We start from the raw sequence: 24703 nt of genomic DNA on the forward strand, positions 1-24703 counted from the left end.
TTGCCAGGTACTGTGTGGGGGCTGGAGTCCTGTTTTCCTTGGAAAATGAAAACAGGCTGATGGGCACTTGGTGGGATTCATATCATCACCTGCCCCCGGGCCTCAGATGGTGATGCGCTTTGTGTCTGCAGCAGAGGGTCCAGCCCGGTGCCTCTGTGAGCCCTGTACTAGCGTCGGTGTGGGTGTGGTGTCAGAGTTCTGGGCCGGGGGTGAGGCAGGGGACCTGGAAGGCCTCAGGCAGATCACTTTCCCTCTCTGGGCTCTGTTTTCCCGTCAGTGCAGTGATGGGCTGAACACAGAAATTCCTGGTTTCTGCATTTGTTCATCCAGGGTTCCTGAAGGCCCCTTGGTCAGCAGGAAGAGTTGGGGGCTTTAGGCCTGGGCCCCAGAGTCTTGATGCCCTCAATCCCTTCCTGGAGACCCTGAGCCAGGGTGCAGGGTGGCTCTCAGCTCCTGGAGGACAAAGCCAGCCATTCCCAGAAACAAGGCCCTGGATGCTGCTGAGTACTGAGAAGGGTCTCAGTAGAGAATGGATGCAGAGGCAGCTGCTGGGGGCTCCCCCCTTTCCAACCCTGAACCCAGAAGGAAGGGCCTGGGATGGGGAGGGTGGAGGAAGGCAGGGAGCGGAGGGTGAGGACAAGGAGGCCTTTTGGTTTTTTTCATGCGAAGAAGTGACTCTCTCTTCCTGACCACAGCTGACCTGATGCTTAAGCTGGGAACAAAACGAGAAGCAGGATCCATCCTCCAGCTTCCTCAGGAGGAAGATCAAAGGTGGGAGAGCTGGGTCTGAGAACGGAACTTGACCCTGCCGTCAACATCAGTTTAAGCCACTCCCTCCATGGCTACAAGCCCAGTTGGCCTGGCAGCTAGGGGTGGGATGCGGGAGGGCTGGGTGCCCCTGCCCCACTCCTATCAAACCCTGCCTCTCCCCCATCCTCCCAGGAGAGACGCTGGATCCAGACAGTTTCTCCCTGGCCCATCATCTTTCCTCTCCAGGCCTTGTACACCGTTTCCAGTGCCCTTCCTCCTCTGTCTGCCTAGACTCTCCACTCACTCTTCCAGGCCTTGGCATTCCTTATACCCCTGTAGTAAGGGTTTGTTTTTAAGCTCCATAACTAGACGGGGACCTCCCTGAGGGCAGGCTCTGGGTCTCATTCTTCCCCAGGGGCCTGCAGAATCACTGAGTGAAGAAGCACTCGCCCTTTGCCCATGTTCTCGGGGAGCTCCAGGATCTTCACCAGACTCCTGGCTCTCAGGTGAACTTTTTCCACCCACCGAGTCGTGCCAGAGCTGAAGTCAGAACCTCCTTCAGGGAATGGACTTTCTTCAGAGTCCTCTCCTACCCAAAGTCTCCTTCTCCTACTGCCCCTCTGAGCCTGGGGTCCCTCCAACTCACTGCTGACCTCTGGAGGGTCCCTGTTCTCTGGATGGCCCCATCTACTTCCTCCGGGTGGGTGCTGAGGTCCTCTTCTTCCACCCAGCCCTCTTGGGCCTCAGGGGGCTGAAAGCAGGCCCAGCTCACCGCCCCCACTATCCCTCGGAGGGGCTGCAGTGGCTCTGTGTCCGAGGCCTGAGTGACAGCCGAGGAAGCCCAGGGCCAGGCCTGCACTGGGCCAGGCAGCGGGCAGGGGTGGGTGCGGCGGGCAGGCGGGGCGGGTCAGTCGCTGAGCACGGCTCCCGGGAGCTCGTTGGTGAGTGTGTGCCAGCGCTCTATCCTCTTGTCCTTGTTCTTCAGGCAGTCAAACCAGTGCTTCAGGCGCTCTCCCTTGGCGTTGATGCCCAGAACCACGCCGCCTGCAGAGGGGAGCCCGGGACACTGGACCTATGACTCTCAGGGTCCCTTGGGAACAGTGCCCCCAACACCCTCCCAGGCCCTGTGCTGCAAGGCCAGCCTATCTACCTTACCCACCTGCTCAGAGGGTAGACAGTGCTCTGACCACCACATTCTTAGACCCTCTTACTGTCCCCCAGCCCCCTAATCAGGGCCCAAGGATCCTATCCTGCCTTTCCTTTCCCCGGGACCAGAGCAGTTCCGGCGGGCAGCTCCACCGTGCACAGCCACCTAGCCCACCAGGAATCTGGGGCCACAAGGACTGAGTCCGGCCTAGAAGGGCTGACCGTCATCCACCCTTTCCCCTGCTCTACCACAGATTGCTATGTGACCCCTGCCAGGCCTGTTCCTTCCTCTGTCACACAGGGTCAGGCTGCACCGTGGCCTGATTCAGGACTCTGCCCTAGGACTGGCACGTTGCCCAACAGCGTTCCCATCATGGCCTCTCTCACCAATGAAATCGTTGGATTTTCCAATGTCGTAATCCCAGACGGTGATCTCCAGGGTCTTCTTGGCCAGGTCCCCATGCTTAATCTCATAACAGAATTCCTGGTGGGCAGAAGGGGAGTGTTGGGGCCAGTGCAACAGGGCCTGGAAGTCGGCCGCTGGCCAGGGTGCAGCAGTTGCTGTGATGGCCTCTCGCCCATCTCACCCACTTCTGAGAGCCCGGCTGAGATCCTCAGGGGCCCCCTGCCCTCTGACCGCCTGCCCCTTGGTCATTGAAGCTGCCTTTTTCAAGATCCCCAAGGGGCCCCTTATCGCCAGGTCAGCGCACACCAGGCGCCCGGGCCACTCTTGGGTCTGACTCTGCTGACCACTCCCTTCTCCGTGGAACCTTCTCTCCCGTCAGCTTCCACAACCGATGACCCCCTGGCAGCACCTCCTCGGCCTGAGGACCTGAGTCACTCAGGCTCTCTTCCCTCATCTCGCTCCTCTGAGCTCCTCTCCAGCTGCACCCACCCCCTGGGCTCTTGAGGCCCCACATCCCCCATGGCTACTAGTCCTATCAATTCCATCCTCTGAAGAGGTTTGCAGGCCTCCCCTCGCTTCCGTCTGAACCTCAGCCTGGTTCAGCCTGGCCTCACTTCTCTTCCCACGACTCCCCCACCTCATGACTCGGGGCTCTCCTGTGGGCCGCTTCCCACCCTCCAGCTCCCACAGTGACCCCTGGAAAACTCAGTGCCCCCAGGGGAGAGGGAGTGGCTTTCCCATGGCTTCACCAGCCCCTTGTACCTCGTTGAACTCTGGGTTCAGGGTTTTCTTCTTTACTGCTGTCTTGTGTTTGGATTTCTTGTCCACATCTGGCTTCAGGTATCTGGAATTATAACCAACAGGTAGGCAGAGGGTGAGACAAGGCTATGAGAACTCACGGAGCCCCCAGGGCTTGGAAGAGCTTTGTCCCGGGAGAGAGACTTCTGTTCATTCCTGATGACCAGCCGTGGCACGCTGACCAGAGTGGGCAGTGTAGTGAGAGAAGCAAGTGGGTCATTCATCACCTGGACCTCTGTTCACAGCCCGCTCCTGACATCTCAGAGCCCCCTCTGTTCCCCGAGGAAAGGGGATTTCCCTGATTTCTGGAAGTTTTAATTTTCACAAAGCTCACATTTCCTGCCAGAAAAACATTTTTAGCAGAGTCGGTCCCTTGCTAGAGCTTTTCTGTTTTTAATAGCAGATTATAGAGATAAGAAAGATGCATTTTTATAGCATGCAAATTCTAAGTGTATAACAGTGGTTTTTAACCTAGTCCCTGGGATGTGTCACTGCTGCCTCACTGAAGCTTTGGGAAGGAAAAAGGTCTTTTGGGCATTGGCAACAGTGCTTCCTGCAGAGAACAGAAATGCCTGCTTGCAGAACAGCGGTCTTCATCTGGGGCTCAGAGAGGTGCAGGGACTTCATTCACCAAGCTCACAGAGCTGCCCGGCACAGGCTGGTGCTCAGAAGCCAGGCGCTCTCATCTGCGGAGCCGCTCACCCTGTCCCTGCGCCGACACTAGAATCTGTCTCCCCCACCACCAGCTTCCTGGTGCCCAGCATAGAAAGTGGGATCTCACTGTTGCCTTTCTGTGCGCTTTTTAAAAAAAGTTGTGATAGTAATTACATAAGTCATACTGGTTCATTACAGAGACACTGGAAAATATGTACTGACAAAAGTTGGGCGTGGGGAGAGAGATGAAGACACAGGTCTTCACAAAAACCTGTTCTTTAGCAGCTTTATATAGCCATCAAAAATCGGATGCGACCCCACCCCGGTGCACTTCTAGAGGAAGTGATCTGACAGACGCGTGTTCGGCAGTACAGACCTACAGACCGCACTCCGGATGCACACACCACATGGTGGGCTCTGGGTTGCATTAGGAGAGAGTCTGGAAAAGGCAAAATTATTATGACAGAAAAATCAACAGTTGCCTAGGGCACCTTTCTGGGGCTTTGGTATCTGTGTCTTAACTGAAGTGGTGGTAACGAGACTATATGTCAGTCCCACAGCAAGAGGGAGAAACCCGAGTGTAAGTTATACCTCAATAAAGATGGCTTTTTAAACAAGTGGGGGTTCCCATAAACCCCGACCCAGAGATGGTGAATTTCTTCAGTTCCTTACAAGCCTCCATGTGCTTCTTGACTCATCTTTCTTTGCCTGTTTGGTTTGGGGGCGAGGAGGAGGGATGGGGGTCCCGGGCTGTGGGAGCGTCTCCCAGCCCCGCCTTCGGAGGCCCCTGAAGGGAAGCTGTCCCGGGCTCCCCACGCCCTCAGCACTGCGCAGCCGGTGCCCATCTAGAGACCCTCATGCGACCCAGGGGTCGTCCGCTGTCCTGCCCCCAGGCCTCTGTCTATGCTGGCTCCCGGAGGGAGGGCGGCCTGTGTGGGTGAGGAGCACTCCCATCGGTGGCTGCTCACCCTCCCTCCCTGTCAGGACCCCCCTGCCCTGGCCGCCGGGCTCCTGGAGCCCCCTACCAGTGCCATCTTGGCTATTCTGCACCGTGACTGCTGCCCTCCTGAGGCCTCTGGAAGACACCAGAGGGCTGGAGAAGGTAACAGAAGGGCCGCCTAGAAAGGTCCATGAGGCCTAGCCCAGCCCTGGCAGCCAGCAGTTACTCAGGATGTGTGATGACTGCTAACCATCATCAGCCCCGGAAGACAGGACTTGGGGTCAGCGTCCAGCCTGGGGAGACTGAGGCAGCTGTCATCTGGGATGAAGTTCATAAAAAATAAGAGTGTTGACAGAAGGCCTTGTTCCATCTAGCTCTGCCCTTCAACATCCTCTGCCTGGCTCTTCCCTGTGGCCCCGGGCGCTCTGCTCAGCATCTCAAACCTGTGCCTGTTATCTCCCCTACTCTCAGCAAGGAGGAGGCCCACGGTCCGTGAAGGGGCCTCTCAGAGATGGGGACCCCGGAGTGGCCGTCCCCTGCATGTCACCCAGGGAACCTGAATCAGATGGAGGTGTTTCTAGGCCACTGGGAGCCTCCCTCTGCTCCATGGGGCCACCCACAGAGCTGCCCTCTTTGAAAGGCCACCCTGACCCAGCCCACGGCTGGAGGGCGGGGCATGGCTGCTGTGGCCCGGGGACTCACACGCCTGTGGCCGGGGGTTGGGGCCCACGCGAGGTGGACAGGCCCCGCCAGAGCTGCCGCTCCCTGGCCCTGGGGGGTGGCTGGCCCTTCTGCTGTAGCCGGTGAGACCCTGCTTTCTGGGTAACCCAGCCTGAGACCCTGGAATTCCTATCAACTTGGCCGGTGGGCACTGAGCTGTTTTAAAAACTTGACACCACCCTGGCTTCAGATCCTATTTTCTTCCCTAGGAAAGCTAGCATCACAGATACAAGGGGACGCACGTCCTCCCTCCCCAGAGACCATCCCTACAGGGTCAGGCTGCATGCTCCCCTCTACAGTCTGCTCTGGGCTTGGCACGCTTGGCATAGCTGTCCTCGTTAATCCACCCAGTCCTCATTTATTCACTTCAACTGCACAGTACTCCTCTGTAAGCAGACGCCACATTTTATTCATCTCTCCCTCTGCTGATGAACACTGGGCTGTCTCCAGCTTATGGCTCTCTCAAGCAATGCAGCAAAAGCAGCTTTTCACCGGGGCCTGGGTCTCTCGACCCCACGGACCTGGCAGGGAAGCGATGTGGCCACAGAGTGTACACATCTTCCCAGCTTACCCAGAATCGCTTACTTTCCCTCCACTGGTTTTAAGAGTCTGTCTGCTGAGCTAGGACAGCATTTCCTCTCCCAGTGGTCTGTGATCCACTGGAAGTCAGTTTTGCTAATGGTTGAGCTTGGGGCCCAACTCACTGTTTTTTAAAAGGGAAACCCATAGTCTGTGATGGCCTCTGTCACCTGAGCCTCCTCACTGTCCCCCGAGGACAGGACCGTCCCTGCTTCTTAACTATATCCTAACTCCTCTGTCCCTCCCCCTGAGCAGAAACACCACCTTTCTGCTGAGCCAAATTCCTCCCCAAGTTCTAACCTTCAAGACAGCCTCAAACGACTGTGAACTCAGACTAAAATCCATCTTTTGCTAGTGGAGAGCCCCAAAGTACAGATGCTGCCCACCAACCACCTGCTTCATCCCTCTCTGAATGGCCACCAGCTCCTCTCTGGGCTCTGATCACAGCCTGTCCTGATCCAGGTTCACGGCTCTGGAGCACCCGAGTCAGCATCCCCCCAGCACCAGCCCGAGCCCCGCCTGGCAGGGCTGGGTGGACCCTTACCTGCGCCTGTGGCAGAGCACCGCCCCCGTGTGCTCAGCCCTAAGTCCTGATGGAGTCCCTTCACTGCAGCTCCCAGCCTGCCGTCCCTTCCTCCAGCCTGCTCACGGCCCCTCCTGGGCCCCACAACCACAGAGAGACCTGAACCAGCCCTCCGGAGAGAACTGCTCTTTCTGCACGGATTGGGCAGCCACTCAGCTTCTGTGGGCAACAGTTTCTCATCTGAGAAACGGGTTTGGTCAGATTCAATGCATGGAGCACAGAAGAACCTTGTGGGCACAGCGCCCCCTGTGCTTCACACGACCACTTGCACAAACTACTCACGGTAACTGGAGTGAGACGGTGGGGAAGGAGCGGCCGCACACTCACGTTTTCACGTAGGGGTCTGAGTAGCCGTTGGCGTCCATGGCGGCCAGGTGGGCACAGCGCACGATGCCGACCAGCAGGCCCTGCTTCTGCGAGCTGTACTTGAGGGAGACCAGGATGCGGCCCCGCTCCTCCAGGGACTTGTCTTCCGTCTTGTCCACCTGTGGAGCGGGAGAGCCGTCACTCAGCTGTCCTTGCCCGCCCCTCCCGCAGCCACAGGCCCAGGCCACGTGGAGCCCAGTGGGTGCTGGTGGGGGGGGGTCGTGGTTCACTGGGCCCCTGGTCCCTGGGACGTGCTTCCTGGAGCCTCAGGGTGTAGGAGGGCCCCATTGGGAGAACCTGGGAACAGTCCAACCCCAGGGGCAGCCAGGAGGTGGGTGGGGCACGGCCCAGCAGCTGCCCCTGGAGTCAGACCTCAAATCTAGGTCTCACCAAGTGGTCTCTCCCCACCCCAGTCAGCATCCTGAGACCTCCCATTTCCACCTTCCAGCTGATGCTCATTGGGAACCCCGGTCCTCTACCCTCTGTCCACCCAGCCCGAGCCCTATGACCTCTGAGGGCCCCTTCTAGGCGTCTCTGCCAGGCTCCTCTCACACTCAGCCTCTCTGGCCTCGACCCTCCTCTGCCTGGCACTGAAGCAGCACCTCACGTGGCCCCTCGTGGGCCAGGGCCACGCTTGCACCTCTCTGCAGATGGGAATCCTGTGGGGTGAAGGAAGGACCATTCCTCCCCCGCCTCACACCCAGGGCAGACATGGCCAGGTGATCACCGCATTCTCCTGAGTGCAGTCTTGGCCGCTTCTCCACATCGTACTCAGCCGGTCGATGCCCACGGGTCTGAGGAGGCAGGGGAGATTCAACCACCTGTCACTCAGGCCTCGAGCTTCGCGTGTGACAGCCTCACTAAACCACGGCTCTTGTGCCAGTTGTGATGTGTGAAAATTAAACAGTAGAATGAGCTGGGATATTTTCAGTTGGTTTTTTTTTTTATGGTGGGATATACTTTGGATGGTTTCACATAAAGATCATTTTGAACTGGGACATTGCTCAGTATTTATGAACAATGAATAAGGTTTACAAGGCTCTCTAAAATCTATGAGGTACCATCAAAATGAATCTTTACTGCCGAGTAATTATCCCAAATTGCACCCTTGTCAACTGTGGGTCTCTGAACTGGACCAATGAGATCCTGGCAAATTCAAGTGAGGCTCAGCAAGGCCTTGATCATGCCCCAGGCACAAGCATGTACACTCTCAAACACATCCCCTGTGCATGAAACAGGTGCTCATGCATGCATTCCACTCTTGCACACTCACACACTGCTCACATACAATTCATATTCAACACCACCACACAGGTGATTGTTTATATCAGGGATCAAAACTCAGGAACACAACTCCAGCAGGAGTTGATGTTGCCTTTTATAAGTGACATAGATCATTTGGAGAAACTGGGTCACCTGCGGTTAGTGACTAATAATAACGCTTAAAAGGTTATCTCCATCACACACATGCCTAGGAGTGGGAGAGAATGTGACCACGGAGCACAGTTTGTTCAGGTTATGCAAAAATACAGAGCTGGGATCCTGGGCGGGAGCTCTGCCCTCAGGTCGGTTGTTCCCGGCCTTGACCAGGCCAGGCTGCGCTGAGCAGGGCCCTAGGTGGGTACAGGCACTCAGGGGATGACCCTTGAGCTCTGTCCTCTAGGGCTTTCCCATGGCCCAGGCTTCTGGTGGGGAACTGTCCTGGGCAGAGGGAACTGTGTCCTCTGTGGGACTTCACCACACAGTCCCCGAAGCCCCAGGTTTCTTAGGGCCCCCGGCCTGGGACCTCCTGGCCAATCTCTCCCAGTCCTTTTGAAGTGGGTGAAGGCAGGCCTGGGGAGGGGAAGGAAAAGTGAAGGGGGAGGGGAGAGGGAAGGGAAGGGAAGCGGGGAGGGGAACATTGCTCAGAGACTGGGAGGGCTCAGCTGCTGCACACGGCCAGGGGGCAAAATTGGTTCTGACACGTTCAAACAATTGCAATTGCTAGGAAAGAATTATTTTCTGTCTCCTCTGGGTATCTCACAGGCACCTCATGCCTAACACATTCCAGTTGAGGTCCGAGCATCCCCAGCTGCTCCTCCCGCGGTCCCCCGCATCCTAGTGAATGACCCTTCATCCTCCCAGGCCCCACACCTAAGGATGCTGATCTTCCGCCCTTCTCCCTGGCTCCTCTGCTGCCTGGCCCAGGTCCTATTCCTGCTACTCCCTCTGCACTTTTGGTTTCCCCACCCTCGCCCTCCACGCCCTCCCATCCTGAGGAGCCTGTTAAAATATCCTCAGATAGCTTGGCCGTCGCCTAGCACGCTCCCGTAGTCCATCTCACTCAGGGATAAAGCTGGAGTCTTCTCAGTCTCCCCAACCCCAACTTCTGCTCTCAGCTCCCAGGACCCCTTGCCCCCTGCTCTCTCTGCCCCCCTCAGTTGGCCTCTTGCCTATGCCTCCTGCAGGCCGAACACTTTTCCATGAAGGCTTTGCACCTGTGGCTCCCTCTGCCTGGAATATTCCCTGCTTGCCAGGTGAGCCCTCCCAAAGCACCCATCTAACCCATCGACCCTCTCATGCTTTCCTTCTCGGCCCCGATCCCTGCTGAACGTTCGATCTATTTGGGTGGTTTATCTCATTATTGGTCTGGCTCTTGTCCAAGCTTCATGAAGGCAGGGAGATTTATCTGTCTCCCTAGCACTTGCAGCCATGCCAGGCACAGAGTAGGTGCTCAATGAATGCTCTTGGGGGCTTGCCTGACTGGGGCACTGGGGTGCCTAATGGTTAAAAATCCACCTGCCACTGCAGGGCACACAGGTTCCGTCCCTGGTCCCTGAATATTCCACATGCTGCGTCATAACTATGGAGCTCTGCAACAAGAACAGCCACTGCAATGAGAAGCCCGTGCGCTGCAATAACGAGCAGTTACCTATCGCTGCAACTAGAGAAAGCCCTCACGCAGCAATGAAGACCCAGCACAGCAAAAAATAAATAGATTAAAAAAAAATGCTCCCGGCCTTGCGCTCATGGCAGCGTGGGCCCTGGACGGCTCCAGAGCCTGACTCACCGGCAGCTGCTTCTCTAGGCAGATGCTGAACGTCTTGGTGTGGTTGGGCTTCAGCTTCTTCAGGGGCACCCTGGTCTCCCCGATGAACTCGTTGTGGCGGAATTTGTCCTCATCACACACGGATATCCTGGAGAGCAAGGGGCCTCTCAGTTTGCTTCCAAAGTCAGGGAGGGTTTGCGAGTGGTGGGTGGGGGTGTGTGGGCAGGGCCAGCCCCGTGGACAAGGCTGGGCGGGGTGGGGGAGCCGGTGGCCGGGCGGCCTCACCCACCGCAGGGTCTTTCGGATCATGTCTTCGTCTGTGATCCCGTAGTAAGTGAGGGTCTCGTTCCATGTGGGGTTCAGAGTGTTTCGGAGCGTTTTCGTTCTGAGCTTATTCGCCTGGAGAGAGCAAAAAGGAGCCTCTGAGCATCAAGGAGGGCAGTGGGCAGTGTAATGACCCCACACACGTCCCAATCCCCCAGAACCTAGCAAAGCAGGGGGCGAAAGTTGCTCGTTGGCTGACTTTACAACAGCAAAGGGGATTCCCTGGCGGTCCAGTGATCAGGACTCTGAGCTTCCACTGCAGGGCACATGGGTTCAATCCCTGGTCGGGGAACTAAGATCCCACATGCCATGGTGCAGGCCCTCCTCCCTCCCCAGCCCTGCCAAAGGAAAAAAACATCTATACAACAGGCAGATGATCTGGGTGGGCCATGTCATCACTGGGCCCTTAAAAGTAGAAGAGGAAAGCAAGAGAGAGGCAGAGGGAGGTGTGACAAGGACAGAAGGTCAGAGAGCTGCCACCGGCTTTGAAGACAGAGGAAGGGGCCACGAGCTGGGCCAAGGGGGAGTCTCTGGAAGCTGGAGAGGAATGGGAAACAGCTTCTCCCCTGGAGCCTCCAGGATGGAAGGCAGGCATGCTGCCAATCCATATTAGCCCAGTGGGAGCCACGCCCTGCGGAACTGGATGGTAAGAGCTGGGCGGTGGTGTAAGCCAGACAGCCCTGGGTTCGAGTCCCAGCTCCCCGACTTGCATAAGCTCTGTGGAGACCAGTGGGTTCTGCACCCTTTGTGAGGGCTTCAGGGCATAACGACCACCTCTCTCAGCTCGCTTTTCAGGCCCCTGTCTATAAGGAGACTGTGCTCTATGGAATGCTGCCCTAACTCAGGGGTCAGTCCTACGACAGGCCCCTAGGACTCGGCAGGAGGTACTGCCGACTTGAGGCCCTAGGAGTCTAGGGCTGCTCGGCCACGGAGCCCCCTCCTGGGGTCACGTGGCTCTCACAGCTCTGGGGATCACCCGCCCCACTCCCAGCATGAGGATGCAAGCTGCAGGGGGAGCCTGCTCCTCCAGGCGTTGGAGGAGGGCCAGTGGCCTTTTCCCCACAGCCCTGCTTCCCTTCCGGGGTGACTCCCCTGGACAAGTGGGACCCCCAGACCTATAAACACATTCATCCAGGGGGTTGGGCCCCAAGGGAACTCAGACCTCAGCAGTCTGTGGCTCCTCAGCCTGGGTGGCCATCTGGGGGCAGGGCCACCCAGTTGTGCGGAGCAGTGGCCGGGGAGGCCCTCCGCCCAGGGGCCGCCCCCGTTGCTGAGACTTCCTATGAGGTCACTCGTGGGCCAGGAAGCAAGTCCTCTACTTTGGCTTCTGAGAAAGAGGCCGGGATAAGAACACCAGCCACCAGGCTCTGCTGCTCAAGCACTCGGGTCCTGGGTACCCTGTCCCTCCACTTCTGCTCTGCTCTCTACTCAGAAGCAGACCTGCTGCACTCCCGTTGAGTGCCCTGGCATGGGGTCTGCCCACCTCACGCCTTGCGATGTCTGTGAGCTCCCAAGGCCAAGGAAGGACCCACTTCTGAAAAGACGATGTGACCTTTCTTCCCATGACATTACAAAGAAAACTGCACTCAACTGTAAGCTGTATGAAAGAAGTCTAATCAAGTTCTGATCTTCCAGTGCCGAGGGCCACCTTGATGCTTTTGTTAATAGCTAATTTAAGGAAAAAAATTTCTTCTCTCACAGATGTACCTGTTGGCCTAGTCTGTCTGTCAGGTCATCTGGTGCGGGAAAAAGTGTTCTGTTGTCAAATGATCTGGGCAGATGCTGACCACTCCATCCCCCTTGTGGAGCATCACAGAGCTGCCCATTAGGGCATTAAAGGCTCTGATAAGTCCTGCAGTAAGGAAACCTGTTTAATAATGTTTCCTGAAGTTACTTGGTCACAGAACCCTTTTTTGCACATAGTATTAATATCCAGTTGAGGATGTTTCTTATAAAATGCTGGCCTGGAAATTCTCTGGGGGAGTTTCCCCAACTCAGCAGGCAGCTGGTATTGACTAGAGGTCCCCTGGGAGGCCTAGAGGGTGTGGGAGCTGGGGGCTCCCTGGGTGTCCCAAGTCCAGCCTGGGCCCCAGGTGGGCACAGCTGGTCAGCAGACCCAGAGCAGGTCCCCTCACCTTACTGGCTCCTGGCAGCAGGTGCAGCTTGACGTACGGGTCTGCCAGCCCGTTGTGGTCCATCGGCTTTAGGCCCTGGGCAGAGGAGAACAGCAAAGGGTGTAAGTGGGGGCTTGGGGACACAGAGCAGCCAGGGCCTCCGGGCACCTGGGGCAGCAGGCCCCAGCAGGCCCCTGGACCTCCCAGCTGGGTCCACTCATGACCTTTTCACAGAAGCATCCCTACCCCATACCCCCAGGATGCGGAAGCAAGGATGGCTCAGTGCTGGTGCAATTTCCTGCCCCCCACCCCTGCAAATGTCTGATTCTGCGTAGATGACCCAGGGGCATCTTTGGTCAGGTCAGCCTCTTTCTCATTGTCTTCTCATCATGGAGGACACGTGACTCACCTTTCTCTGACTGAGGGCCCTGTTATCCTGCTGTGGTCAGATCCTTCCTTCTTCCTGAACCCTCTTCCCTTGCTCCCCAAGCCCTGCGACTTTCCTCTCTGACCCTAAGTCCTCGTGAGCCCCTGTCCACCCATGCACACGCCTCCCTCTGCGGCCACGGGAGAACATTGTTATGTCCTGGAGACCAGGCTCTGCTTCTCTCTGGCCTGGCCACAGGGCCCTGCCCGTCTGTGTCCCCGGAGGCCACACAAGCTGGCCGGCCGCGGAGAGTCCCTCTGCAAGAGGGCACCCCTCACTCACTCTCAACCACCATCAAGTGTGCACAGCCAGGGAGCCCATGGAACCACAGACGGGCGCCCAGCTGACCTCGTGCCTGCTCCTGTTTCTGGAAACTCTCTCCTGGGATGGCTCACGGGATGCAGGGAGGGAGTGGTGACGTTTTCGGGGCGGAGGTGACATCCCCACGATCTCATCCAAAGACGAACTGCAAGCTGACCAGCCCGCTCCCCCACCTCCCAGGGGAGATGAGGCCCTTCTCCCCACTCCCCACCTTGGTTCAGAGGAGCCTGCAGGTGGGGGCTGAGATCTGACGTTGGGGCTTCCAACTTCTAACCAGCACTGCCTGGTTACCAGGAAGGGACCCACAGGTTTTAGTGCCAGGATGGCCAGGATTCAGGTCCAGCTCTGGCACCTATCAGCTGGGTAAGTGAGGAGGCCTCTGCCTCCTGAGCCTCAGTTTTATCATCTGTAAAAAGGGTTAATAGTCCCCATGTCCCAGGGTGGTTATGGGAGTCGAGGAGGTGATGCTATCGCAGGGCCTACTGCTGGGGCATTTGCCCTGTTTCCAGTCTGTGCTGGGCCCTCTGAGGATGCCAGAGAAGTGGCTTGGGGTGGGGTGGGGCATCTGAGCTGGGCCTGGAGCTGCCTGGGCTCTAGCTCTGCCCTGCCCGGGAGGGCTGACTCCAGGACGAGGCTTGGCTGGGCAGCCCTGTGTGCACCATGGAAGAGGTGACCCTGCCCAACACACACCTCTTACCCTTTCTCACAAAGTTGGAACTTCCCAGTTCTGCTGTGGGTGGGTGTGTTCCGCCAGGCTCTGTGCTCCAAGACAGCATTAGATACTAGGCACTCACTCATTTAATGCTCACAACAACGCACAGGTGGGGACGATTAACCCTATTTTGGAGATGAGCAAACTTGAGGCAGCTCTACTCACTTACAGACCGAGTGGCCGAGCTAGGGTCCACTGCTGGGGCATCTGGTGTCCTCTGAGAGACGCCCAAGGGGTGCCCCCTGTCAACCTCAGCCTTCCTACCCTCTGGGGCTCCTCTCCACACCCAGCCCGCCCTAGCTCCTCCCACGCCTGCACCACCTCCTGCCCAGCAGAGGATGAACCGGAGATTGGGGAGCTGCCACGGCTCCCCCACCTCCAATGCCATGAGTGGAGCAACCCTAAGTGGACACGCATACCTATACACACCCCAGTACACCCACGCAGCCCCTCGAGAGCCCGGCAGGGACAGCTGGGCACACTGCATGGGGGGCCCTGGTGTCTGTGTGGGTGGGGAGGAGGGTTGGCTCTGCCAGAGCGGCCTGGCAGCCAGGGCCCTTTCCCAGCACCCAGGCCTGGACAACCTCTATCTACACAGCTGGTTGGCGGGCGAAGGGAAGGGTCTGCCCGGGCCGTGCATCCTGCCCTCCACCTCTTCAGATTCCCAACTCTGCCCCTAGGGCGGGTCTGGAGGTCTGTGGGGAAGACAGGTGCCACACCACCACCAGAGCAGACCCCGGAGGAGAGGGTGGGGTGGGGATGGTGTGGGTCCACCGGGGACACTACTCACCCCACCATGGTGGCCCAGGCCAGGAGGCGCACAGCCGGGGCAGAAGCAGGCGGCCGGCCCCTGGATGGGCAAGAGCCACAGGCAGGGTGGGAGGAGGGGCAGAGAAGCTGGCAGGCTGGGGGGCTGGTGGGGGGGCCTGGGCCCAGGCAGCAATGCCGGAGGCTCCCCACTCGGAGCCGGGACCAGGCCCTTCCACAGCTCTACCGGGAGGCTCTACCAGGTGGCATGCCCACCCTTACCTTGCGGGAGAACATCAGCCTGGGCACCTTCCTCCCAGCGGGAGCGATGCGTTGGGGACGAAGGGAACAGCGTGACTGAGACCAGAGCTGACAGGGGCCAGCCCGGGACAGGGGAACATGGGGCTCAGATACCCGGTGCCCCCGCCCAGAGAGCAAGCTCAGGCCCATGTGACCAGAGCCTCCCCAGGGAGGCGGGAGGCCCAGGTGCTGGGAACTTGGGCTGGAGGCGTCCACGTCCACCCCTCTTCTCCGCCCTCAAGACAGGCCTTCCAGCACCCCGCATGCCCTTCCCTGCCCGACAGCCCCCCAGTTCTGGGGGCCTTAGGCCCCTAAATGCTACCCTTCCACCCTCCTCCTCTCATCCTCTACGGCTTCTCTATCCTACTCTTCCCCTGAAAAGTCTCCCTGGAGGGGAGGCAGCAATGTCTTAGGAGTAACTGAGCTGAGCACTGCCTCCTCGCCCTGCGCCCGCTGCTGGCCTACCTTGGCCTTGGTGATGGTGCAGTGCAGGGCGTTGTTCTCCTGGTCGTAGAGCAGGCTGAAGTCCAGCGTGCCCAGGGCGGCTGCGGACAAGGAGGGCTCAGGTCACCCGGGGGCCACACGCGGGAGAAGCGTCACCCAGCCCTGTACAGCTGGAAGAGGTGTCACGGTGCCCATGCTGACTGCCACTGACTGGGCACCTACTACCTGTCCAGCCCCCCCACACCCTGGGAAGGAGCCGATGCTCAGCGGGGTTAGGCCCGTCACCCCACGGATGCCGTGAGTGGTGGCCTCCGACCCCTGCATCACGCCTCGTGGCCTGCAGCTGGTGCAGGGTGTGGCCATGTGTGCCGGGCGCTCGGCTAAAGGGGTTCCTGTCATCCTGGTGCGACTGCCGGCCTGGGTTCCACACCTTGGCTCCCCTTGGCCTGTGATCTGCCCCAGGATTGTGCGAGGAGGCAGAGGGGTCAGGCTCTGGGTGGCTGCAGGCCTGGGCCTGGCCAACCGGCTGGTCCACTCACCGCCCCCCCAGCAGCATTCGGGGCTGCAGCCCCCGGTCTCTCCAGGCCCTTGGGGGCCCTGGGCAAGAGTGAGCTGGGCCCTCACGGTGCTACCCTGGCCGCTGAGAAAGCAGAGAGGGATTCCCAAGGGCCGGGCAGTGGGTGCAGCAGTGACTGGATGCAGCTGCCGCCCTGGGGCACTGTCACACACAGCAGCTGTGGCCTTTCATGCCGGTATAAAGGCAGGGGTGCTGGGTGAGGGCAGACCTCGGGGGCAAGTCTCCCTCGGGAGACACACATTCACAGGATGTCTTTAGAAGCCCAGACCCTACTTGCTGGTCAACTGGCTTCCCGTTCATTCACTCATTACCAAGTGTTCACAACACGCTAGGCTCTAGGAATGAAGATGGGTTTCCCTGGTGGCTCAGTGGTAAAGAATCCGCCTGCCAACAGGAGACGTGGGTTCGATCCCTGGGTTGGGAAGATCCCCTGGAGAAGGAAAGGGCAACTCACTCCAGTATTCTTGCCTGGAAAATTCCATGGACAGAGGAGCCTGGCGGGCTACAGTCCATGGGGTCACAGAATCAGACATGACTGAGCGACTGAGCAAGCTCACACTCACACACACACACACACATACAGGAATGAAGATATCAGAAGGCAGGTTCCTGCTCCAAGAAAAGCACAGCTTAACAGGAGGAACAGAAGACAAGGATTTGCCACAACAAAGTCTGGTGGGCCAGGATTGATGGAGGATTCCTGAGCTTGATGTGAACTGGGGCCATCAGAGAAGGCTTCCTGGAGGAAGTGACCCTTCACTTGAGCCATGCAAGATGAGTAGGAGTTGACCAGTGCAGAGTGGGGCTGGGAGAATGGGCATTTCAACCACAGGACCACCCAGATGGCAGGGGGCTGGGTGGTTGGAGTCATGCTAGGGGGAGACCAGGAGTTGCCCAGCGTGGGTCTAGAGCAAACCACAGCTTGCTGGCCAAGTCCGGCCATTATTTGTCTAGCATCTCTGCTCCTAACACAGGGTCAGGCACCCTGCTCAGCGTCTCTGTCATTGCCTGGCAGGGGCACCTGTAGGGTGTCTGACCTCTGAGGTCTGACCTTGGATTCAAACCCTGGCTCTGCACTTCCTTGCTCTGTGACCTTAGCATATCTAGTCTCTCTGTGCCTCAGTTTCCTCATCTGCAAAATGGAAACACAACAGCATCCACCTCACGGCATGCCTGGGGTGCGGAAAGTACTCAGCAGATAATTATAGAAGAAGCAGATCCATTTAGGTGATGTTTCTAGATGAGCGTACTTGCCCCTCTGAGACACCTCCTGGAATGAACTCGTTCTGAACTGGATCGCTCCCCTCCCGGCCCTTGTGAGCAGAATACACAAATGGTTACTTAGACTTTTCGGAACAACTTGAGTCATCACCGTGACTGTGGCTATCTGTGCCCTGTGTCTGAGTCCCAGCCCAGGCACTGAAGGGTGTGTGAGACGAGTCCTTCACCAGGCGATCCTGGGTGGCCACTCTCTGAGGTTTTCTTGACTTTTTTTCTGCCTCCTCTTTTGACATCCGCTTGAAACTCCTGTTATGTTAAAGTACTTGCCCCTGGTCGCATAGGCAGTGCTACCTCCTAGTCACTGGTTACTTGGGTCTTCTATGAAACCAGGTGAGAATAGTTGTCAAAATTGTGTCTAAACTCAAAGTCAACAGGCCTTAAGTGGAACCAAGAGTCCTTTTCCCCGAGTGGAGTAAGCATACTTTAGTCCTGCCTATTGGGTTTCCCAGGTGTCTCAGCGGTAAACAATTTACCTGCCAATGCAGGAGAAGCAGGTTTGATCCCTGCAGATTTTACTGGAGAAAGAAATGGCAATCCACTCCAGTATTTCTGCCTAGAGAATCCCATGGACAGAAGAGCCTGGCGGGTTGCAGTCCATGGGGTTGCAAAGAGTCGGACATGACTGAGCACGCATGCATCTGGCGTATTGCTGCCTTCTTGCTAGGTTGCCTCCGTGCTGGCAGGGCAGGTGAGGGTGCTGTAAGGGTGGGATCTATCACCTCGCCTGTAACAACTAGCAGCCACAGACCCAGGCTTCTCCAGGCTTTTGCAGTAACAGCCTTTAAAGCGCTTGACTTTGCAAGACAGTAAATCAGCCTACTGTTCTGTTCAGGTCTGACTTGCGGCTTGTGCCTCCGGAGGGCAGGGACCACACCTCTGACACCAACAATGAGCAGATGTTAAATTCACAAGGCTGGTCTATCCAAACCAACTCGTTCGCCAGCTGCTCACTTGAGCAGAGATGTGGTGTGATGCTCATGTATTAAAACACACAGTTCCAACACAACATTGTAAAGCAATTATCCTCCAGTTAAAAGAAAAGAACAGCAACCACAAAATCCACACAGTTCACAATCTCTACCCAGTTCCTCATCCCAGAGAAGGACAAAGCAGCAGGCAGAGCCCCCACTGGGAAATTCAGCTCCAGGAAGGGAGAGGGGTCCCTTCCACTGGATTTACAGACACCTGTGTTTAAGGAGGGGCCTGACACCGCTCAATAAAACTGACAGCTGTTATCACTGCCTGGGAGGGAACAGCAAGCCCAGTGCTGCCCCAGGACAGGATTGGTGGATTTCTTCAGATGCCAATGCAAGTTTTAGAGGAAATAATAGTTCAGAAATAGAAGCTCAGTCGCCATTTTTAGAGACGTGCTGGTGGTGGAGCTCTCAGAGAGCTCTTTATTTCCTATCCCCTATTTGGAGAATTGAGGCTCAGAGAGGGGAGGTGATCTGGCCAGGGTGGCATAGGAAAGCTGGATGCAGAATCCAGGCCTCTTCGCTTCCATCCTGATCGCTCCTTCCAGCCTTAAAGCCTAGTGGTTTCCAATATTTTCTGTCTGCTACTTTGTTAAGCTGAACTCTTGAGAGGATGGGACAGAAGAACAAAAGAGGGATAAACAGAATTGCCCCTGGGGCACAGGGAGGGCTGGTCTGCCACCCGAGAGGGACCTCTGAGTTGAAAGGCCCCCTGGGCTTGTGGCAGGTGAAGCAGGCCCTGAGGACAGGTGAAGGTTCTTGTCCATGTGGGCCACAAGGTCCTGCCCTCCAGCCACTCAAGTCACATGTCCTGGCTAAAGTTTGCATCCTTGGATAAATTATGAGGCTTGGTCACTAATGGGCCTCTGAGAGTTGTCACCCGCTTGTTGATAATTATAGAGCTTTAATGGGGCTAATTCAGAGAAAATCAAGCTCAGCTCCTGTCAGTTCCTCTAAGGCAGAACATCCCTCTGCTTGGCTGATGGGAGACTGACAGCATCATTTTGACCTTGGTTTGCACCTGGACGGTCCTCATCCATACACCCTTGGGAATAGGAAATTGGCCCTGATTTTGTTTCTCTTTTTAAGAAAAATGTCATCCTCTCAAATAGTTAAAAAAAAAAAAAAAAAAAAAAAAACCATGGGAAGAACCACAGAAAATGATCAAGTCTGAGTTGAAAGGATTTCCTAGTTGGGGAAACTGAGGCACTGACCAGACGCTGCAGGGGGAACAAAGAGGAATGAGCCATACATCTTATGGTCCTGCTTACCAGGTGCTCAAGGTAGAGGGCGAGAACTTTTATAAACCTACTCATGAGCTTCCCTGGTGGTCCAGTAGTTAGGAATCCGCCTGCCAATGCAGGGGACACGGGTTCAACCCCTGGTCCGGGAAGATCCCACATGCCGTAGGGCAACTTAGCCCGTGCGCCACAACTACTGAAGCCTGTGCACCAAGAGCCCATGCTCCGTGCAACGAGATGCCTCCGCAATGAGAAGCCTGTGCACCGCAACTAGAGAGTGACCCCCACTCGCCGCAACTAGAGAATGCCTGCCTGCAGCAACAAAGACCCAGCGCAGCCAAAAATAAATAAATAAATAAATAGTTTAAATTGCCACCCCCCCCCCAAATATAAACCTATCATTCCCCTTCTTTACATGGTTCAAAGGTTTTCCACTGCCTCCTGGACTCTGTCAACCTCCCTGGTGTGGCATTCAGGCCCTCTGTGATATGACCACTTGGGCTTCATCATCCTCTTTTCCCTTTGCTCCAGCCACTGGACTCTTCCTCCTTCCACTTTGCCAGCCTGGGTTCTCCCTCCTCCCACTGCACCCGCTTAGTGGGAGAGCTCCGGGCAAGCCAGCGCTTCCCATCTGGGTTCCTGACTCGTCACTGCTGGGTTATTTGTGTGTCTCCGTTTCCATGAACTCCCTGGTGGCAGAGATTGTGTCTCAGGCACCCTGCAACCTCCATGCTCAGCACAGTGCCAGACACCTAGTTGGTCCCGAAAGGCTGAGTGTGTGGAAATACAGCCCAGGGAGAATATGACAGGGCCCTAAAGAAGGGGAATCAGCAAGTGGGGACAGGGAAATGATTCCAGCTGAGGGCCTTCTGGGCCAGCCTAACAGTGGTTCCTCTGCTCCATCCTTGCTCCAGACCTCTGTGGGCATCAGTCCTGACTCAGCCCCGGATGAATCATGCAGGGGCCAGTGTAAGCGCGGCCATGAGATGTGACTCTGGCCCGAGAGACAAAAGGACAGATTTCCTGGGGAAAGGTTTCCTCACTTTTAAACTGAGACATGGGAGTGGAAACTCATCAAATTTAGGATCTTACTGTTATATGACGGGGGTCAACCTAAGAGGAAAAGGTGGGACTTCTCTGGTGGCTCAGAATCCACCGTCCAGAGTAGGAGACAGGGGTTTGATCCCTGATCCGGGAAGATCCCACAAGCCTTAGAGTAACAAAGCCCTTGCACCACAGCTATTGAGCATGTGCTCTAGAGTCCAGGAGCAGTAACTGCTGAAGCCAGTGCACCCTGGAGTCTGTGCTCCACAATAAGAGAAGTCACAGCAATGAGAAATCTATCTACTGCGACTAGAGAGTAGCCCCCACTCACCACAACTAGAGCCCATGCAGCAGCGAAGACTCAGCACAGCCAAAAAAAATAAATAAATAAAATTAAAAAAAAAAAAAAAGAAAAGAGGAAAAGGATGTGGCCAAGTGGAGAAAGACAGAACTATCGCCACTGGTGCTGCTGCTGAGTAGCGGCGTGAATCTGCCCCGGTCCCACACGACCTCAACAGTCCTCACTGTTTGAGGCACTCTGAATTTTCTGTTACCTAGAAACCCCAAAGCATTCTAGTCATTACGGCTTTGAAGGATGGACTGAGTTTCTACAGGTGGAGACTGGGTGGGAGGGCATCGTAGGCAGGGGAGTAGCATGTGTGGAGGTGAGTGGGGGCACAGGGCCACTGGAAGGGCAGCAAGCAGAGGAGTGCAGCTTAGCCAGGCCACCCTGTGGGTCACGGGGAGGGCATAGGCACAAGGGACACCTCTGACGATAACATTTCTGCATCTTCACCCTGTTAACGCTCCTCTATTAGATCAGTTGGGAGCCTGTCAATTTTGTGCTTGTGCCTTGCGGTGACTTAATCAAGGATGGGCTTTAAAGAGAAGGGGAAAAAAGGCTGAATAAGTAAACAGCACTTCACTCCCGGCCTTGGACAACAGAGCAACCGTCCTAATTTCTTTTTGTTAGAATGGAGATAATCCAATAATTAGGGCAGCAGATAGCATAACCCTGGCTAAAGCCGTAATGAACCATCTGGCTTGAATCATTTAGGCTTATTGTAGGGATCTGGTTGTCAGAGCTGAGAGGGAGGTGAGGCCTGGACTACTGAGTAGAGAATGGTTCCACCCTAGAACCTGGTCCCCCCCACCCCGGAACCCAGATTTCTCCGCTCTCAAGGTGGGATGTTTGGCCACTGATGGGGTCTAAGCCTGGGGCGGTGGCCCCTTGAAGGGAATGAGGGGGCTCAAGCTGGCCCTGGCTCGGCCACACACCCTTCTCCCTGGCTCTCTGCAGCAGTGCCCTGGTGACATGGGTGTGGCCAGCCCACGGGTTCAGGCTGGCTAGGCTGTGTCTGACTGCCCCACCCTGCTGACCCCAAGTGCGTCTGCCTCCTGCTAGGACTGCCCCACCCTGCTGACCCCAAGTGCGTCTGCCTCCTGCTAGGACAATGAGCTCTGAGTCTGGAGCCACAGCCCTGTTCCCTCTCTGCTTCGAAAACAGTGCTCTGTGAAGGACTGCTGAGTTGATGGACTGAAGATGGGGCAACTGGCCCGTGTCTTGCACTTTTTGGTCCCCTCCTTGCCTCCTTTCGGACAGCCGAAAGAAACAGCCTGATTTCTCATCTCTTAGCTGTATGTCTCCGGAGGGCCCGGGTGGCACCAGGAGAGCCTGTAGCTAGGGTGGAAGCCCTGCCCTGCTCGCCTGCTCCCCTGGCATAGCAGGAAAGATGCTGGAAATGGGAACAAGTGCCCCACCCCTTCTTCTGGACCCAGGGAAGATTCAGGGCATGCAAAGGGGTGACTTGGGTCTCTGCCTGCCCAGAGGCACAGCAAGTGAGGGGGTGCACTTGGCCCAGGGTGCCAGGAACTGGGGGTGAGGAAGATCCAGGGCACAGCCTGGAGGGCAATAAACTCTCCCGACCCAGTTTCCCCAGGCTGGCAGGAAAATGGAGGGAGAGGATTGCTCCCCATCCCCATGCCAGGCTCTGGTCAGAGGGCTGTGGTCCAGGCTCAAGAGCACGCAGAGCCGGCAGCTTGCCAGCACAGGCCGCGCTCCGACCCACCCGAGCCAGGGCTGGCAGGCCTCCCCGCTCCTCTCTCCTCCCAGGCCTCGCCAGGTAGGGTGGACAGGTCTAACCCCACCGCGTCCCGCTGAGGCGCTAGTAACCCCCACCGTCAGCTTGCAGAGGCACATTTTATGTTGGGGAAACTCCAGACCCCCAGCCTGAGGCCCATGTGGGCACCCGAGCCAGGAGCAGCCGCCCTCGCTATGCTGCGTGGGGGATGGGACCGGGCGAGCCTCGGCGAGGCGGGCAAGCGACCCCTGCCCCGAGAAAAGTCCACACCTTCCGCAGGACCGACGTTGGACTCGGGTTTTCTAGCTCTGAGGGTGACGCGGCAGGGGCTACAGCCGGGCAGGGGCCTGGCGAGCAACGCTGCCCCCGGCCCCGGCCCCAGCCCGCGTAAATCCATCCGGCACCGCACCGCGACCTCGGCGTTCTCGGTTTCCTCTCCAGTCCCGGGGCGGGCGGGGCGGCCACCCTCGGAGCCCAGAAAGATGCCAGGAGCACCAGCCGGCCGGGCCTCGGTCCCGGGGGCCCGGGAGCTTGTCTATTCCCTGGGGCTCGGGGCTCATACCCGCAGGAGGAGGCTGGGGTGGGGGTGGGGCCCTTACTGGCCCGGGAAGCGGGTGTAACAGGTGGGCGAAGGTCGGCGGCCGGGTCGAGCGCAGCGGGACCAAAGAACGTGGGAGGAGGAACCACCAAGGTTTTTCCAAAGGACAAGCGGGCCCCATGATCCCCTGGTCCTCGGCCCGTGCGCCAGTCAAGTCGCCGCGCTCTGCGGCCGCTGGGCCCACCCGGGAGGCCGCCCGACTCCAGCACCTGGGTCTCTCCGCCTCTCGCCCAGCCCGACCCTCGGCTGCGGGGCCGATCCGCTGCGTGCTCCGGGGCTGGGAGCGATCGCGCGGCCGGCAGCAACTGGTGTCTCCCCGGGGCGCAGCTCCGCCCTGCCAGGGAACAAAAGCCGCCGCCCGCGCTGGGGCTCCCGGCGGGCGGGCCGAGAGGGGGCGCGGCGCGGGCTCCGGGGAGCCGGCCGCTGGAAATGGGACACCCCCAGGGGGCGCCCCCAAACTTCCCACCTCTCGGACCTGCTCGGGGGAGGGGCTGTGTGTGCTGGGCGCGCGGAGAGCACACGGCGAGGCCGGGGACTGCCACCAGGCGGGGGGGGTGTGCCAGAGGAACCGAGACCGCACGGGAGCCGAGGGCGGGCGCGGGCGGGAGCGCGAGCAGCCGCGCAGGGGAGGGGGGCGAGAAGCTGGAGGGTGGGAAACTTACTGCAGTCGTCGGACTCGTAGCCGTCGGCGTCCGGCTCTTCCTCAGGTGGCTTGGCGGGCGGCCGCCCCGGGCTGGAGACCGGGCCGGGGCCGGGGCTGGCGCCGTAGGCTCCAAAGAGCTGATCGACATCCTCGTCGTCGTCGCGGGCGCCGTCGGAGGGGCTGCGGCGGCCGGCGCTGGCCGCGGCGGGGCGCGCGGGGGCGTCCGGGGGAGCAGCAGAGCGGGGCCCGGCGTCCGGGGGCAGGCCCCGCGGAAAGCGGGGGAAGTAGTCGGAGATCTGCTTGATGGGCCGTATGGGGCCGGGGCACACGTCGATGGCCATATGCTCCTGGATGCTGATGGTCGCCTTCTCCCCGCGCCGCCGGAGGGTCATGCAGGCAGCGCGGCTCCGCCCGGGCGCGGCCCGGCCCGACCTGGCGCGGCCCCGGCCCGGGGGCGGCTCAGCAGGTCCGGCGGGGCGCGGCGGGGGCTGCGGGCATCGCTGGCGGCGCCCCCGGACGGCCCTGACGCTGCTGCTGCCTGCTCGGCGGCGGCCGGCGCGAGTGAGTGCCAGGGGCCGGGAGGCAGGGGGCGGGCCCAGCCCGCGTCACCGGCAGCCGCCGATCAGTGCGAGTGTGCGGGCGGCGCGGAGCGGAGCGAGCCGAGCGGCGCCGCACTCACTGGCACTCACACCGGCGCGCACGCCGGCCCGGGACCCTGCGCGCGCACTCGGCGGGCAGGGCCACTCGGCGCCTTCCACTCACGCGGCGCAGTACGGGCGCGGAGCTGAGCAAGGACCCGCAAGACGCACACCCGCACTTTCCCGCGCGTGCCCGCACTTCCTGGGCTCCGTTCACACAGGACAGACGCCGGTGGGCAAGGACACTTCCAGCGCACAGAAACGTGT

The 24703-nt window shown here is 58.4% G+C and overlaps 1 protein-coding gene across 1 annotated transcript; it reads right to left on the reverse strand.

Annotated features, from left to right (window-relative positions):
- On the reverse strand, positions 1-24277 carry DOC2B (double C2 domain beta). Its single transcript, XM_065909525.1, has 9 exons — positions 23818-24277; positions 15381-15460; positions 12430-12504; positions 10260-10369; positions 9992-10118; positions 6904-7061; positions 3065-3146; positions 2284-2380; positions 1-1794 (listed from the first exon to the last, which is right to left on the reverse strand). The coding sequence occupies exons 1-9, from the start codon at positions 24188-24190 to the stop codon at positions 1658-1660; spliced, it is 1239 nt and encodes a 412-aa protein (XP_065765597.1). The 5' UTR covers positions 24191-24277; the 3' UTR covers positions 1-1657.
- Positions 24278-24703: the final 426 nt, after the last annotated feature.

The sequence above is a fragment of the Muntiacus reevesi genome, chromosome 18 (genome assembly GCF_963930625.1).
Source record: "Muntiacus reevesi chromosome 18, mMunRee1.1, whole genome shotgun sequence".
In the NCBI taxonomy this organism is placed as follows: Eukaryota; Metazoa; Chordata; class Mammalia; order Artiodactyla; family Cervidae; genus Muntiacus; species Muntiacus reevesi.

Coding starts and splice junctions, on each gene's coding strand:
- DOC2B (XM_065909525.1), bottom strand. CDS start 24,190: ATGACCCTCCGGCGGCGCGGGGAGAAGGCGACCATCAGCATCCAGGAG. Junction 10,370..12,429: donor TGCTGCCAGGAGCCAGTAAG/GTGAGGGGACCT, acceptor TGCTCTCTCCAG/GCGAATAAGCTCAGAACGAA. Junction 7,062..9,991: donor GCCTAGAGAAGCAGCTGCCG/GTGAGTCAGGCT, acceptor CCCGCTCCACAG/GTGGACAAGACGGAAGACAA.